Source organism: Chelonia mydas, chromosome 10 (assembly GCF_015237465.2).
Source record: "Chelonia mydas isolate rCheMyd1 chromosome 10, rCheMyd1.pri.v2, whole genome shotgun sequence".
NCBI classification, from domain to species: domain Eukaryota; kingdom Metazoa; phylum Chordata; order Testudines; family Cheloniidae; genus Chelonia; species Chelonia mydas.
In genome coordinates this window covers 71,502,862-71,519,748 of record NC_051250.2, presented here as the reverse complement: position 1 = coordinate 71,519,748, position 16,887 = coordinate 71,502,862, and the positions used below count along the sequence as shown (strand labels likewise).

Here is a 16,887-nt window from a genome sequence, read left to right as displayed (position 1 = left end):
ACATACACACCCGTTCTCCTCGACTCAGCTGCACAAATACATAAATACCACAACTCCATGCACCCAAAGACACAAACACACACACACACACACTAGCCCATATATACCAACAGCCCCTATTTAGAAGGGATGGCACTTATTTTTCAACAAAATAAATGCCAACTGCTTAACACTCCCAAAGGCAATTGTAGTCCAATGGATTTCATAGAAACAGAGAAATTATAGGGCTGGAAGGGACTTCAAGAGGTCATCTAATCCAGCCCCCTGCACTAAGGCAGGACCAAGTATACCCCAGACCACCCGTGACAGGAGTTTGCCCAACCTGTAAAAATCTCCAACGATGGGAAATCTACAACCAGCCTTGGAGTCTATTCCAGTGCTTATTGTTAGAAAGTTTTTCTTAATATCTAACCTAAATATCCCTTGCTGCAGAATAAGCCGATTGCTTCTAGTCCTGCTTTTAGTGGACATGGAGAACAATTGATCACCATTCTCTTTATACCAGCCCTTAACATATTTGAAGACAGTTATCAGGTCCCTCCTCACTCTTCTTTTCTCAACACTAAACATGCCAGGTTTTTTTTCCCAAACATTTCATCAGAGATCAGGTTTTCTAAATCTTCTAGTTTTTTGTTGCTTTCTGCTGTACTCTCTCCAATTTGTCCATATCGCTCTTAAAACGTGGCACCCAGAATTGGACACGGGCCTCACCTGCCAAGTAGAGCAGGACAATTACCTCCCATGTCTTACATATGACACTCTTCCTAATATACCAATGATATTAGCCTTTTTATCAACTGCATCACATTGTTGACTCATATTCAAGTTTTGATCCACTAACCCCCACATTCTTTTCAACAGTACAGCCGCCTAGCCAGTTATTCCCCATTTTGTAGTTTTACATTTGATTTTCCTTCCTAAGTGTAGTACTTTGCACCTGTCCTTCTTGAATTTTATTTTATGATTTCACACCCATTCTCCAATTTGTCCAGATCATTTTCAATTCTAATTCTGTCCTCCACAGTGCTTGAAACCCTCCTAGCTTGGTGTCATCAGCAAATTTTATGAGCATACTCTCCACTCCATTATCCAAGTCATTAATGAAAATATTGACTAGATCCAAGACAGTCGCCTGTGGGAACCCACTAAATTCATCCCCCCAATGTGACAGCAAAGTCCTCTTTAAATATTTTTTTCAAGTGTTTTGCACCCACCTTACAGTAATTTCATCTAGACCACATTTCCCTAGTTTCCTTATGAGAATGTCATATGAGGCTGTGTCAAAAGCCTACTATAATCATGATACAGTTCATCTATATTTCCCCCCACCCCACATCCATTAGGCCAATAACCATGTCAAAGAAGGAAATTAGATTGGTTTGGCATGATTTGTTCATGACAAATCCATGCTGGCTATTCTTTATAACCCTATTGTCCTCAAGGTGCTTACAAACTGATTGCTTAATAATTTGTTCCAGTATCTTTCCAGATATCGAAGTTAGGCTGATTGGTCTATAATTCCCTGGGTCCTCTTTTTTCCCCCATTTTAAATATATATGCTACCTTTGCCCTTCTCCAGTCCTCTGGGTTCTCACCTGCCTTCCCTGAGTTCTCAAAGATAATCACTAATAGCTAGTTTCAGCTAGTTCCTCAAGTACCCTCGAGTGAATTTCATCAGTCCCTGGCAACTCAAATACATCTGTTCTTATAGGCTGTTCTTTCCCTATTTTGGCTTGTGTTCCTTCCCCTTTATTGTGCATATTAATTGTGTTAATCTGGTCATAATTTACCTTTTTAGTGAAGACTGAAGCAAAATGGGCATTAAACACTTCTGCCTTGTTCATGTCGTCCGTAACTAGCTTTACTTCTCTGCTAAGTAGGGAATTTTCCTTTGCATTTCTCTTGTTGCCTTTTATGCCCCTTGCTCTGTATAACTCATTTTTTCACTTGGCCTTTTTGATTTTGTCTCTACATGCCTGCACTGTTCTTTTGTACTCATCCTTAGCAATTTGTCCATGTTTGCTCTTTTTGTAGAATTCTCTTTTGATTTTCAGGTCATTAAAGAGCTGCTCATGAAGCCATGTTGGCCTCTTACTATTCTTCCTAGCTTTCCTTTGCACCAGGAGAATTTGCTGTTGTGGCTTTAATATTGTCTCTGAGAAACTGCCAACTCTCTTGAACTTGTTTTTCCCTTACATTTTTTCCCCATGGGACCTTATCTACAAGTTCTCTGAGATTGTTAATGTCTGCTTTTCTTAAGTCTGTTTTCTTTATGCTGCTGCTCTCTCTTTCCCTTTCTTAGAAACTTGACGTCTATCATTTCATGATCTCTGTCAGTTAAGTTGCCTTCAATCTTCAGATTTTCGCAACCAATTCTTCCCTGTTATTCAGAATCAAGTCTAAAATGGAGGTCCCTTGGTTTACTTCCTCCACCTTCTGAAACATAAAGTTTCAATGGAATTTGAAGGTATGTAGTATTCCCTTCCAAACACCCCTAGTTATATCTTGCCATTGTTTGCAAGAAGTGTCTCCTCTCAAACACACAGAAGTGTACACACAGCCAGATTTATCCCTGGTCTCAGCCTATCGACTTCAGTGGAATGGTTGTCCTCGTCCGCTTTCCATTGTAGTACTAACCAATCAGAACATCACCCTCTTCTGCAGTGCATTTCTAGGGATACAAACACTATCTGATGTAACTGGGTGACACATAGGCCCCTAGAGCATACACAGTATCTATGCTGCAAGGCAGTCATTCAGCAAGTAACTCAATAACGCAGTTTGCTCCACACCACTCTTGAGCAGAATTCCTTCCACTTGGTGCAGCAGGTAAATTGTGTTACATGTTACCATACACGGTTGTCTGAAACTGAGCAATGACCCAATTGGTCTGAACCTCTGCTGTCCTTCACGTGAATTCAATGCTCAGATCCAAACACCGACATTCAAATGCTATAGTACTGACAGCCATGAAATTATCTGGATGGATGGAACAAATATGTCCACTGGAAGAAGGGACTGGCTGGTGGAACAGCCAATCTCCACGCATGCAACATTCCATTTCCAAATCCCTGCAGCCTGAAGGATTGGATGACAGCAAATTTTTAAAAAATGTCCTCCTTTTATGCTCAAATTTTTGAAATTTTCTGATCACTACTGACCTTCTCCTAAGGAGCAACAACATCCATTACTCAAAACGTTCTCTATTCAAAATCCTTCCAAGCTTCCTTTCTCCCCTCCCTGCATTCGCACCACGCACGCCCCAATGAAGTCGGTAAGGGTTGGACAGGATTAAGTGGTTTGGCCCTTGTTTATCAGGAAGCTTTAAGGGATAAGGAAACCAACCCTCTGCTGTGATGACAGCAAGTGGGAGCTGACCAGATGCCCTAGTAGAGCTCTCCTCTCACCTAAAGAATTCTGTAATACTACGTATGTACATGGTGTGTACACACACACATAAACACACCTCATCTGGTGTCATCTGACCTCCTTGGAGTTATGCTGATTTCCACCAACTGAGGATATGGCCCAGATTATTCTATTCTGACACGTGGCTGTTTTATGCCCCAACAAGGGTTCTGTTGATACTCAGACTGTTCTCTGGCCTTGCCCTTTCTAAAGGCTCCCTCCTAATCCTATTCTGCACTCTGGTATTTTGCTGTGTTGGTGCCCAGCATTTACTGCTTTACACTCAGGAGCATGGGGTTCTGTTGGCCCTGCCATGGCTCCATCAAAAGGCAGCTCCAAACCTCTTTGAATCAGCCATACTTGCTTTCTGCCTGTCCCCACTGTGCGAGCCGCAGGCATAGCCAAGCTACAAGATGGTGAGGTTCTAGAGAGTAGAAACTCAGCCAAGCTACAAGACGGTGAGGTTCTGGAGAGTAGAAACTCAGCCAAGCTACAAGACGGTGAGGTTCTGGAGAGTAGAAACTCACAAAGTGTCTTGGAGAACTTCTGTCATCCACTGTTTTACTCCCTCCATTCTCCCCCGTCCCTCCCTTAGCCCCATTTTTGATGAACCCTAATGGTTTTCTCTGGATTTCTACATCTTGTAGCTTAAACCAAAGCCTTTTAAGTGGAACAATGTCTCCCATTAAAATGCGTGCACTATCAGGGATAAGTAAAAGTGAGGGAGAGAAATTCCAAAAGGGTTTTTTTGGGGTGGGTGGGTGGGCAGGTGGGGTAGCCAAAATCAGAGCCAAATTATGAATCTAGTGAGCCATGAACCTGCCGTAGAAACGCAATGAGTTGCAGGGGAGTTTGTCACCTCTCAGCTGCTGGAGGCAGGAGGCACCGTCCTCCCCTTCGAGCGAGTGCCGCAGGATTCCATTGCTTGGCTTGGGCCTCTCGTAGTCCCGTTCGGGGAGCATGGCTTGCTCACTCTCCACTGCATGCTCCACCCTGGGCGACAGGGACTGCGGGAATCCAAACATCAAGAGGGACGAGAAGAAAAGTAAGGCACCACACAGCAAGAAGCCTGCCCACCACGCGCCGATCCACCGAGGGTCATCGGGGGTGATATCCAGTTTACCTGCAACGGCAAAGCCACACATCAGTGATTCCAATGGAAGGAGAGAGACACAAAGGGTTAAAGACCCAGAGGGCTAAAGTCAACCCCAGGATATCCCCATTGAGTAGCAATCTAGGTATAAAACAGACACAGAAAGAAACTGCTTGGGGCAAGGAACCTGGCACTTTGGCTTGTACAACACCTAGCAGAATGGGGTCTTGATCCTGATTGGGACTTCTAGGTCATAGAACTGTGAGTTAATATTATTACTGATGAAGAGGGATGGAGGGATCTGGATCACACGATTGAAGGCTGAATGCTTCTGAAACTCAGAAAGGCCCCTTGGCATTTCTGCGTGACACAAGCTTGCAGACTTGAAACAACTAGTTGAAGTGACTGCTATCTATTAGTGGCAATGGGATCCAAACAGCAATCTGCTCCATGACACTGCCCCAAGATCACTCATCCCTCCCCAATTACACGCCCCTGCTTACGCTACTGTTATTTGTAGGCGCTGGGTGCTGCCCAAACACACAGGAACCAAGCTCCCTGCTCAGCAGAGTTTTCATTGTAGGGTCACGACCACTTTCAGATTTCATGTGTGTCCTGCACAGGAGTACAAAGCGATGGACCCCAAGTCTTGGAGGCACACAAGGGGGACTTCGCTCCCCCACAGGAGGGAAAAGAAAGGAAACACCATGAAAGGCAACTGGGAAGGAACCTCCCCTGCACTTTTGCATTCCCAAAAGTTACCTCATTCTTCCTCGAGTGAAAAGACCTGTCGCTGGTAGCGGTGGGGTGGCGGCTCACTGAGAGGGATAGGAGGGGGAGTCTTGGCTGTGGGGGGAAAGGAGGGGAGGAGAGAGGCTGGCTTCAGGCTCAGAAGACAGTTCCTATTGCCATTCCTAAGGCAGCTCCTTTGCAGCCGGTGCCCAGCACTCTTTGCTTCCCCTCCAGCATCCTGTGTGCCAATCCCCCTTGCCCCTGTGCTGGTCCCCTGTCCCCCAGCCCTCCCCAGCAGCTGCCACCCATGCTCCCATCCCTCCCTCAGGCCAGGTGTCTCCACAGGAATCCTGGTGGCTGCAGGGCAGGGAGAGGAGCTCTGACCCTACCTGCTCCCCAGCAGCCAGCCTGATCTTGTGTGCCGAGAGGGTTGCTCCAGGCCCTCCTCCTGGTCCCACCCTCACAACACATGCATTGCAGAGGTAGAAACATAGCCGGGTTCCCCTCTCACCTCAGCGAGATATTGTGGGGGGCAGAAAACTTTGGGGGGGACATACATCAGTCCCCCAACATTTCCATTGCGGGCGTTCTATCCCTCTCTGCCCCCCAATTCCGCTGCTCCTGCTGGTCATTATGATCAGGCTGTGAACCCCACTCCACTGCACACCCTGTCATCCACACCAAACTTGTTTGGTCCCCAGCTCTCAGCAAAAGACTTCCCGAGCAATTGGTTCAATCAGTTCTCGTGTTACAACCTACACTCTGTCATGCACTTACTGATGTGGGCTCTCCCATGTAGCAGAGAAAGGTCTAACACGATCCAGTGGCTGGAAGTTGAAGCTAGACAAATTCAGACTGGAAATAAGGCGTCAATTTTTAAAGGTCAGAGTAATTAAATATTGGGACAATTTACCAAGGGGCATGGTGGATTCTCCATCACTGATAATTTTTAAATCAAGATTGGATGTTTTTCTAAAAGATCTGCTCTGGGAATTATTTTGGGGGAAGTTCTCAGGCCTGTGTTGATGATGATCACAATGGTCCCTTCTGGCCTTTAAAAAAATCTGTGAATCTAGGTACCATCATGAGCAATGAAAATTGAAGGGCAATTGGCAAAAGATGAGGGGTAGCGTAGTCCAATAGATAGAGCCCTGGGCTGAGAGTCAGGAGATCTGGGTACCGTTTCTGAGGCTCTGTCACTGACCTACTGAGGGATCTTGGCCAACTCACTTCATCTCCTCGTGGCTCTGTTTCCCCTCCCATCTCCTGCCTGTTTCGTCTATTTAGAGTGTAAGCTCTTCATGGCAGGGACTGGCTCTCACTGTGTTTGTACAGCTCCTACAACAATAGGGCTGATCTCAGGTGGAGCCCCTCTGTGCTCTCATAACAAATCCTAATTAAATGGATGAATAAAGCACATTTAGTGATGCACTGGTTTTGCTCCCCTCTGGCATTCGCTCACTCACTGCCCAAATTCAGTACCTGGCACCCGGTCTCCCAGGTGCCTATGTGAATTAGTGAGGCTGGGCTGGACATCACCCAGTAACTTCTGAGCCCCTGGAATGCGTTACTCTGAGCAGGCCCCTCAGCCACCCACATCCGTTGATGCCTCAGTGGGACAGCCTCCCTGGAGAGCTTCTTGCTCTGGTGAGCGTATGAGACCACCCCATACCTGACTCACTCTGAATGTGCCTAGCATGGCCGTCCAGCTGAGTGCAGGGGAATGATGAGCACATTCTGCTGAGTGAGCGTGGGAGCCTTTTTGCCTTGCTCCTCAGTTTTCCCTGTTATTCCAAGTCAGCAATAGGTCCGGCTTCATTGAAGGCCATGGCTGCAACCCGTTTCTTGAGTGCGATTACTAGACCAGGACGGGATGTCTTGGCTCCTGGTCTGTAACCCCCCTACCCCCGGCAATCAATCAGCACACAGAAAAAAGCCCATCTGTAAATCATGAGAGTCATTCTGGGGGATAAAATCTGTGGCAGATGAGAACTTCTCTTTCAGACGGAAAGCATAACATTGTGTCCTCTGAAGAGATCCACTGGGAAAGCAAGGCCAATGTGTGCCTTCGCTCCTGGGAGCTCATTCTTGGTGCGGGTTTGTGTGCGTGTGCGGCTCGAATAACAATCTCCTCTGTGTGTTTTGCGTTATAGTCAATCTGAAAAGCTGTGTCTGACGTGAAGTAATCAAGTTGTCTCTCAAGCGGAGAGGGAAGGAGACGCTTCAGTCCCAGGGGAAAATACTGTATAGCTCGAAAATATTTTCATTTTTGAGGGATTGAATTCGTGCCCGTTATTCCCCCCCTCTGAGATGCATTTCTTTAGCTCCCGGGAATGGTGCCAGATTGACAGCCAGGCCTTCTGTATATTCCCCAGACAGGTGCAGTATGGACAGCGGAGCCACAATCTCTCCCCCTCACTGCTCTGTCCCTGTGCCTGAGAACTGGCCTGGGGATAAGAGCGCAGTTCAGTCTCCTGGAACATTCCTTTCCTGGCCTCTGCGCTGAGACTGCAGGTCCAGCTGGGGCGTGGACACCCTCATCCGTCTGAAAATAGACTCAGGCCGCCAGTTTGGTTTCCACCCAGCAGACCTCTGAACAACCCTCAGCTGACAATAACAGGCCGTCACCAACCACTCAGGCCAGATCTAGAAAGTTCTCTATGCCCCTGATCATCGACTGAGCCATCCCATCCCATCCCATCCCGCTGCGTTTCCCAAAGTTCATGGTCCAATGCCCTCGTTAGCAGTGCCATAGTGGTTCTAGGAACAGGCCACATTTGATTTTATTATTCAGCAGTAAATATGACCATGTACGCTCTGGAGTGGTTTAGATTCAGTAGTCTGATGTGTCCATGGTTAAAGGAGGCCTACGCTGTCTATGAGGCAGTGTGTCTTAGTGGGCAGAGCACTGAACTGGGACTCAGCTAACCTAGGTTCTAATTCCTGGTTCTTCCACTGGCCTGCTGGGTGACCCTGAGGAAGCCACTTCCCCTTCTCTGTGCCTCAGTTTCCCCATCTGTAAAATGGAGCTGAGGCTACTGACCTCCTTTGTAAAGTGCTTTGAGATCTACTGATGTAAAAGCTAGGTATTATTATTATAGGGCCAAATTCATCATTGGTTTAACTCCACTGAAATCAATGGATTAAATGGGCCCACTCAAAGTTTGAACAAGGAGCTCCCTGGCAGGGATGCTGGGTAGTCAGAGGCGCTGCCCAGTAAGTTATATTTACAGGTGGGCAAGCAGCACAAAGAAAGCCAGTGAGTGTCTGGTTTTCAGATGAATTTGTACATGCCCCTTGTGTATGATAGAACAAGACACAGTGGCTGCTCCGCACCTTTCAGCCAATTTGCAGAGGCCTGTTCCGAGCCCTGCAAGGCAGCCTCATGGGACGTACAAAATACCGTATTTATGGTGTTGTGATGCGTTACGATATCACAGAAGTGCAGCAAGTTCCCAAAGGGGACAACACCCCTGAAGAAAGATGAGAGACGCTGATAGAGCCTGTTGGAGGGGAGACATAGGCAAAGGCCTTTGAATAGGGCGGAGAAAAGTTCTACAAAAGGGAGAAGCTCCAGCTTTGTAAACTAACCAAGCAGTCAGGAAAGCAGAGGAGAGGATCGGTTGGTTTATAGCTCCCTCTGCTGGCAAAGGGATGACTTTGGCAATGAACAAAGGGTTCTGCTTGTTGAACAATAATGTACTCATCCACCTACAAAAATTTAAGCAGGACATAGAAGTTACTTGAAAACGTTTTGACACTCACACATAAGAGCTGCCACATGGATCAGACTACTGATCTAACTAGGATCCAGCTTCTGTCAGGGACCAGCTCCTAACTTTCCTAATAGTCTGAGTTTGTGGAATGGCGGGAAAGTGGGGAATCAAGACTCCTTGGTCTCCTTCCCAATTCTGTCTTACAGCGAAACCCAGGGCAAATGACCCATCACAGTCCCTCCTTTTCCCCATTGGTCACATGGGGATAACAACTCAGAGTCCCTGACCTACCTCCCCTGAAGTTTTATCTTCGGCTAATGGAATAAAGTGAGAGTATTATTACTGGTAGGCTTTGTCACAAAAATGGGAATTCTTTTCCAATAAAAAAGTTTCAAACAGAATGAAACATTTTCATTTCATTCGAAACCTCGGTGCAATTTTTTGATGAAATGATTCAAGTGAAAAGCGATCATTTCAAGTGAACTGGGAAATTTCTGATTTGTATTTTTCAGGCTTTTCCTCCCCTGCTCATAACCCCATCCCGTTTTCCAATGGCAAAAAAGAACAAACCAAATGGAAACATTTTCATTTTGAATCATTTCATCAAAAATTTTGAAATTTTCAAATCCACAAACATTTTTTCACAAAAAACGTCACCTAATTTAAAAATATTTTTAACCGCTCTGATTAAGACATTTTTCTGTTGCTAAGTTTTAGCAGCATCCTGGCAGGAATTATTATTTGCTTTTGTGAGAGCTTTACCCCGGTAATTAATACCAAGATTCTATCAAGGGCACTTTAAAAGTTCAGTTCTAAAAAGTCTTATTTATGAGCTTGCTTTCCACTCACAAGTAGGCCCATTGACTGAAGTTATTGCATTGGCTTCAATGGAATGACTCCCAGGTATCAAATTAAGTGTGTGCTTAAGTCTTTACAGGATCAGGGTCTAAATAATAAAGGATCTGAATTCCCTGTCTTGGACCATGAACATTTTTATTATCTATCACCCTATTGTTTCTTTCCTCTTCCCCTTTCAGAGGTGTGCTGGGCTAACGTACAGTGTAACTGGACTCTACTGACAAAAGGAATAATATCTCTAATAATAGAAGAGGAGACAGAAAGACAGATCAAGAGAGAGTGACATTTAGAATATAATTAACTGTGAAAAACTAAAGAGTAGGGCTCAGGGAGGAGAGTCACATAGCAACTATCACCAAGAGAGGTAGCGCACAGACAGCACCAGAAGCTTCCTTTTTGATATGCCTCTCTGCTGGGCTGCAAAGACTTCCTGTCGTGGCAAAATGGGGAGTTCATTCTCCATGGTCTATACTGTCCCCAGTCCCTTGGTGGAGGGTGCATGCATGGGAGCTAGCTAGCACCAGCTGTGATGGTGGCATCTCGATGCAACGTCAGTCTACTAAGAACGGGGCTGTGATCCCCTCGGCCTCATTTAACATAAGATTCCAAACCATCCCAGATGGGAACAACTTCCAGCCGCTTCCAACCGCTTCTCCACTGGAATCGAGGCGAAAGGCTTTGAATCCCACCCAGCAGCTGAGTCTCTCTCAAAAGGATCTCCTCCTGCCTTGTTATGCTCATGAGCCTAAGAGACTCAATGAGAGGGGGCTTTATGAGTGAATCTCCACATCTTAGTCCCACAATACATCATTAACGCTCTTAAACAGCAACTCAGAAACAATTCGCCTTACTTGTGTCAATGAAGACAGCGTCCACATAGATTTTGGTACAGAAGGAGCCCAAGATAAATCCACAGGCTGGTCCAAATACCAGCATTGTAAACAGGATCCCTGCAAAGAAGCAGAAAACAACACAGGGAAATTAAACACTAGGCACAGATCGTTCATCACACATTGGGCCAAATCCAGGCTCTACTGACATCGAGTCAAGATTTGCTTCCAAAGAATACTGTAGAGCAGGGGTTCTCAAACTTTTTTTCGCCGGGCCGCTCTTTGAAAATATTTCAGGCTGTGACCCCCCGCAAGTGATAGCAAATTACGGTACATACTCATAGGTGCATACTCCTGGTATTGCCACCCTTACGTCTGCAGTGCTGCTGTTGATGGTGCTGCCTTCAGAGCAGGGTGGCCAGAGAGTGGTAGCTGCTGTATCCCCCCCATCTCCCCTTTACCCCCCCCAGCAACATTGGGGTGATCTCCCGATCCCCCTACAATAGCCTTGCGACCCCCTTTTGGGTCGGGACCTCCAGTTTGAGAAACGCTGTTGTAGAGCATGGAGATGTCATGCCTGTTGGACACAAGCTTTGAACACAAGGGTTCCCCCATAATGCTCTCTGTGCTGCCCCAGCTCCTCAGAGGAGAGGGATGGCTGGGGCTGAATGCCAGGAAGGATTTCTGTGCACCTGAAGCGGTGGTTTGTGAGACATTTTGGGGACCACCCAGACCAGGAAGGGTTTCTCTCACCTCCTGCCCTGTAATCTTGGGTGCCTTTATGCTGGATATCTTTGGTTCACAGCCCTAACACCAGTAGCCCCTCCACAAGCACAAAGTCTTATCCTGGCTTCGTCAGCCTAGTTACACTTTGCTGGTGACCACAAGCCCTTCCAGTCCCGAGTCTCCCCAAACCTGTCCACGCCGAGTTCTTAACTAACAGATACTCTGACTTTTCCCTTCTGGTTTGTCACCCCGCCAAGGTATGAAACCAGCCCCCAGCCTGCTCGGACATGCACACTCCATGCAGTTTGCATACAGAGACCTGCTTGGGGTAAAAATGAAAAAAAAAGCTGCTTAAGCAGAAAACCCCCAGAGCCAAAGATGAAATCATGAGGGAAAGCAAACATATGCAAGTTACACAGAAAAAAACATCATAATGGAACCTCAGGCTTTACACTTTAAATTAGATGAAACCCCTGTTGTAATACAAGGTACCTATTACCTTTGAACAGTGTCCCAGTGTAATGCTGACAGACGCTGGTCGTCAGTGGGCAGGATCAAACCAGGGACCTCTGGAGCTTAGTGCATGAGCCTCTACCACATGAGCTAAAAGCCAACTGCCTGTTAGCTAAGGCTGTAGAGCAGACTCATTAACTCTCTTTCTAAGTGGTCTTGGTGCCACTAGATGGGACAGAATACCACACCCTGAAGGTGTGTGGGTTACACCAGCATACCTCCTAACTGCAAGGGCGATCAGTGTTTCCCAGACAGCTTCCAGCCTAGATGCTGTCCCTCAGTTTCTGACTAGATTTCACTTCAAAACCCTTCTCTTTTAAAAGGGTTTGCAGTTCTCTCTCTGTCTCTCTCTCGCACGGTCACTGAGAGCAGGAGAAGCTCCCTCTTGACTTGATAGCCAGGGTGTCTCAGTGTCTTCCCATTCACTGTAATGGCCCACCATTTGTCTTCTCCTAGGTGCTTGGAGCTAGTCTCATCTGGTTGGGGAGGCAGCCCCTCCCTGGCTGACTGCCCACTGCTCCGTCAGGAGGTGGAGCTGAATGTTGTAGTACAAATTAGGAGCACAGTACAGTTTTATACATACAGACAAATACATGAACTCGTGACGGCAGTTTGTATACATATCTCGTAATGACCATCAAGTTCAGAACATTACAAGCTTTCATAAGAGACCTTACTCGATATATTTTTATGCACAACAACATTGTATACAATCAGTTAATTCAATTGCTTATTCTTTGGGGTTCAGACCCCCTGTTCTTCTGTTGGAGTGTCTGGACCCTGATTTTCACAGCAAGTGCAGCAAATAGCTTAGTGGCCAGATGTGCCCAGGTCTCAACTGGTAGGGTCACTTCCCAGGATGCCTTGCTACGAGCACAAGCTACTGCAGACACAACTCTTCTCCCAGGGCAGATTCCACCAGGGAAATCCTCACCTGTGTCCAGCCAGGTTAAACATCATCCATTTACCAGACAGACCTGGATACTTTCAGCGCCTGGGGCCAGCCTATCCCTGACATACTGAGCTGCTATAACATATGGTGTAAATGTGCCTTTTCAGCTGTTGAAATACTCCCTTACAGTTGCAGCTCCCACTCTGCCACTCCACTGAGGTGCCCCAGCATCACAGTGTTCCTGGGGGTGGGTGAAGGGGGCGTTGTCTTGACATCAGAGGAGCTGAATGGGGCTCATTCCCCCCTGGGGGCTGTGGGGCCTGCAAGGAGCTATCTGAGTCCCAGCTGGGACATTTCTCCCCCCACCACCCTGCCTCTGCCTGCACTCTGTATATCGAACTCACACTTCAGTTTGGCAGTGGGACGCATCCCTTGTCCCCTCTGCGAAGCCATCCAGAGAAGCTGTCTGCCGCTGCCCTGACATCTCAGCGGATTGGTAACGCACTGGTTAACTACAGCCTCCCAGCCCTTTAACCCGAAACAAGATTTCAGCCCGAAGCATTTTCTCCTAGCGCAATTCTCAGCAATCAGAGAAATGACCTGCACAGCTGGGGGCAGAGAGAGGAGCTGGAGAAAAGCAGTGGCCTTTTAATACCCGTGACGGAACACCAAGTCTACTGAAACAAAGCCACGTGCCCTAATGAAAGCCTGGCTGGGCAGCAAGGAAGAGTTTGCCTGGCCAGAAATAACTTTGCCTTAGTTCTGTGCATGTGTTAGCTCCTTCAAGAGCGCGGCTTGGCTTTAATAACTGATGCCATGGAGCAACCATTATCCCCTCCAGTGTCTCGCATGCAAACGGAGCTCACCGATACCGGCACCGAAATCAAGACCAATAAGGGGAGAGAGAAAGGGAGAGGCCGGGAGAAAAGAGCGGGTTTCTGAGGAGATTTTTGTAAATGATGCGAGGGAGAGATGGTGGCCTTGTGATTAAAGCACTAGGCTGGGAGATCGGGATTCGATTCCCCTCTCGAGTGCAAACTATGGGTGTGACCTTGGGTAAGTCACTTATGGTAGGAATTTCAAAGGCCCGGTGTGTGCCTAAATCCTATGGAAGGGTGATGGGACTTGTGCTCCTAAATCACTTGGCATCCTTTGACAATCCAAGCCTTAATCTCTTTGTGCCTCTCTTCCCCCTCTGTAAAATGAGGATACTCCTCCTTTACTTCACATTGGTGAGGAAAGGGTACATTCACTAATGTCTGCCAGGTGCTCAGACACTATGGTGTTGTGAGCCACTTCATGGCTCAGACACTGCAGGGGTGGGATCTCTCTCAGAGAAATGGGGTCCAGGGAAGACTGTTGCAGGGGGTGGGAGCTGCAGAGGAGAAGGGTCTCTTGCCATCAGTGTAAAAATGCATGAAGGAAGCTGGTTCTATGGGGGAGGGATGAAGACTGCAGAGGTTTCTAAAAATAAGCAGATCAACTCTCTGCTGGCCCCTGGAGCACTGTGGGGCTAGTGGATTTGTTTATGGGTGGCAGTGACATGGATGGACGGGGGTCAGAGGGGAAGGGAGCGTCTCCAGATACAGCAAGAGGTGATGGGCAGTACTAGGGCTGGATTTGTCCAAAGCACCATGCTAGCCTGGTGCTCTTAACAAGGTGGATGGTTTTTAAAGGGAAAACACTTCTTGATGTCACTAGTTATCTAAGAGGATTAACTTGTAATATTGTCTTGACACACTTTGAGAGTCAAAGGTAACATTGCAAATAGACCTACTGAGAAAGAGTAAGTCGCAGCCTACAGAGCACGGCTGAACTCAGCGTAATGGGAAACGCTGATCTTGAGCTAAGATAAATCATATTCAGTCCCCACTTCAGACTGTGTGCTGGAGATTGCTAGATATGATCCCACGCTGCCATCTGCCACATTTCAGACTTAGGCATATGGCACAGTGAACGTGCAGGAGAACCTCACTAACCTGAGACTCTACACTAAAGCTGGCAGGACTCCTCCATCTATCTGCAGTACAGCAAAAGCCGCAAGTGACAGAGACACTGGTACTTTTATCAAACACACTGCAGTACACTTACTCAAACTCTCCCAGCATTCAAACCAAGCTACAACTGACAAAAGAAAAGGAAAGGAGCACACTTTTTGAAATGCAGCATTCAGGCTTTATCAGCATGTTTGAACACTTTTTTTGCTAGTTCACAAGGTTCACTAATTCACAGGTGCTTTGCCAGTCAACATGGGAATGAGCAAGGATCTGCTATATGTGTGTGGGTATGCACAGAGTTATGCACTAATAATTTGTTTATATGCCACTATGTAATATTAATCATAATAATAGTGCTAGACTGTAATAATAATTGTGTGTGTGTGCAAAGTCAGAGTTTTGTTGACTGGGGGATCCATTGCGAATTAGCCCCATATGTGTTATTGCTAAGGCTGTGTGTCCGTCACGGAGGTCATGGAAGTCATGGATTCTGTGACTTTCTGTGACCTCCGTGACTTTTGCAGTGGCCAGTGTGGCTGGCTCAGGGGGTGCCCGAAAACTCGGCAGCCCCTGGGCCAGCAGCAGTTTGGGTGTGGGAGGGGCCTCAGGGCTGGGTCAGGGGGTTGGGGTGTAGGGTGGTGCTTATCTGTGGGGGGGCCTTCCCGGAAGAGGCCAGCATGTCCCTGCAGCTCCTAGGTGGAACAGCCAGCGGGCTCTGTGCGCTGTCCTTTCTTGCAGGCACTGTCCCCGCAGCTCCCATTGGCTGCGGTTCCCAGCCAATGGGAGCTGCGGAGCTGATGCTTGTGGTGGGAGCAGTGCCTGGAGCCTTCCTGGCCTTCCCTCTCCCTAGGAGCTGCAGGGACATGCCGATCAGAGCTGGGTAGGAAGCCTTCCAGCACCGCCAGCCCCCCACTCCCACAGTGCCAGTGGGGGTCCCAGGCCACCCCCACAGTGCCAGGTCCTGGGCAGCTTGCTGCCACCCACCCATACCCTCCAGCACCAGCGGGGGTCCCGGGCTACCCCCCAGCACCCATGTCGCCCCCAGACTGCTACCTCCTCCAGAGCACCCACAGCCCCCCGGCCCAAGTTTTAGTCAGGGGTCATGGTACATATAGTAGAAGTCATGGACAGGTCACGAGCTGTGAATTTTCGTTTACTGCCCATGACCTGTCCATGACTTTTACTAAAAATACCTGTGACTAAAACGTAGCCTTAGTTATTGCTAAATACCTGTAGGCACATGATAAGGCCTGGATCCTGGAAGTCCTTGCACAGCACACCATGTGCAAGCCTATTGCACTCTAGTATATGTATGAGCAGAGGCTACACACGGGGGCACCTATTGTTAGGATATAGATATTCAGGCCTGTCTGTAAAGGCCTATACTCTAAGAATTGAGGTGTATTCTTATCACTTAGCTAGTTATAGAGCTATAAAAGAAAGAATCAAAATCACTGTCCGCCGGTGTAAGGGCCTTCTCTTACTGTGACAGTCTGAGGCCCTGTGCTTAGGCTAAGGCCTTTGGCTAAGCAGCGGAGGCAGCCGTAAGCTGGGAAGCGAACGGTCACATCCTCACATTCCAAACTAGTCACATTGAAATAAGGTGCTATTGGGCTGTGAGGAGTACAATCCTGTCCTGATAATACCTATCGCCTCCAGAGAAAGGGAAGTGCCTAGAAGATGTAAAAGGAAACTTAGTTTGATAGCATCCTGTCTGGCAAGAACTCACTTATCAATAGCTGGGATGTGAAATCCTCATTTTTGTATTGTTCTGTCACTGTAGTCCCCATTTCCCTATTGTTTGTCTGTATAATCTCTGTTTGGTTCTGTGATTGTTCCTGTCTGCTGTGTAATTAATTTTGCTGGGTGTAAACTAATTAAGGTGGTGGGATATAACTGGTTAAATAATCATGTTACAATATGTTAGGATTGGTTAGTTAAATTTCAGGAAAATGATATAGCTAAGCAGAACTCCAGTTTTACTATGTAGTCTGCAGTCAACCAGGAAGTGTGTGTGTGTGTGGGAGGGGGGGGAATGGGAAGAGGGAATGGGGGTGGGGAAATTGGAATCATGTTTTCCTAAAGGGGGAAATGGGAACAGGGAATGGGGGTGGGGAAATTG

General features: G+C 47.3%; 1 protein-coding gene across 2 annotated transcripts in view; it reads right to left on the bottom strand.

The window, feature by feature from the left end:
* The window catches only part of SLCO3A1 (solute carrier organic anion transporter family member 3A1), a 213,186-nt gene that overhangs the window by 43,211 nt on the left and 153,088 nt on the right, over window positions 1-16,887 (bottom strand). For both annotated transcript variants that reach the window (XM_037910666.2, XM_043523691.1), the window contains 2 exons: window positions 10,659-10,757; window positions 4,268-4,531 (listed from right to left, as the gene is read on the bottom strand). In XM_037910666.2, coding sequence (XP_037766594.1) covers window positions 4,268-4,531; window positions 10,659-10,757 — 363 coding nt within the window. The remainder of the gene's footprint in view (window positions 1-4,267; window positions 4,532-10,658; window positions 10,758-16,887) is intronic.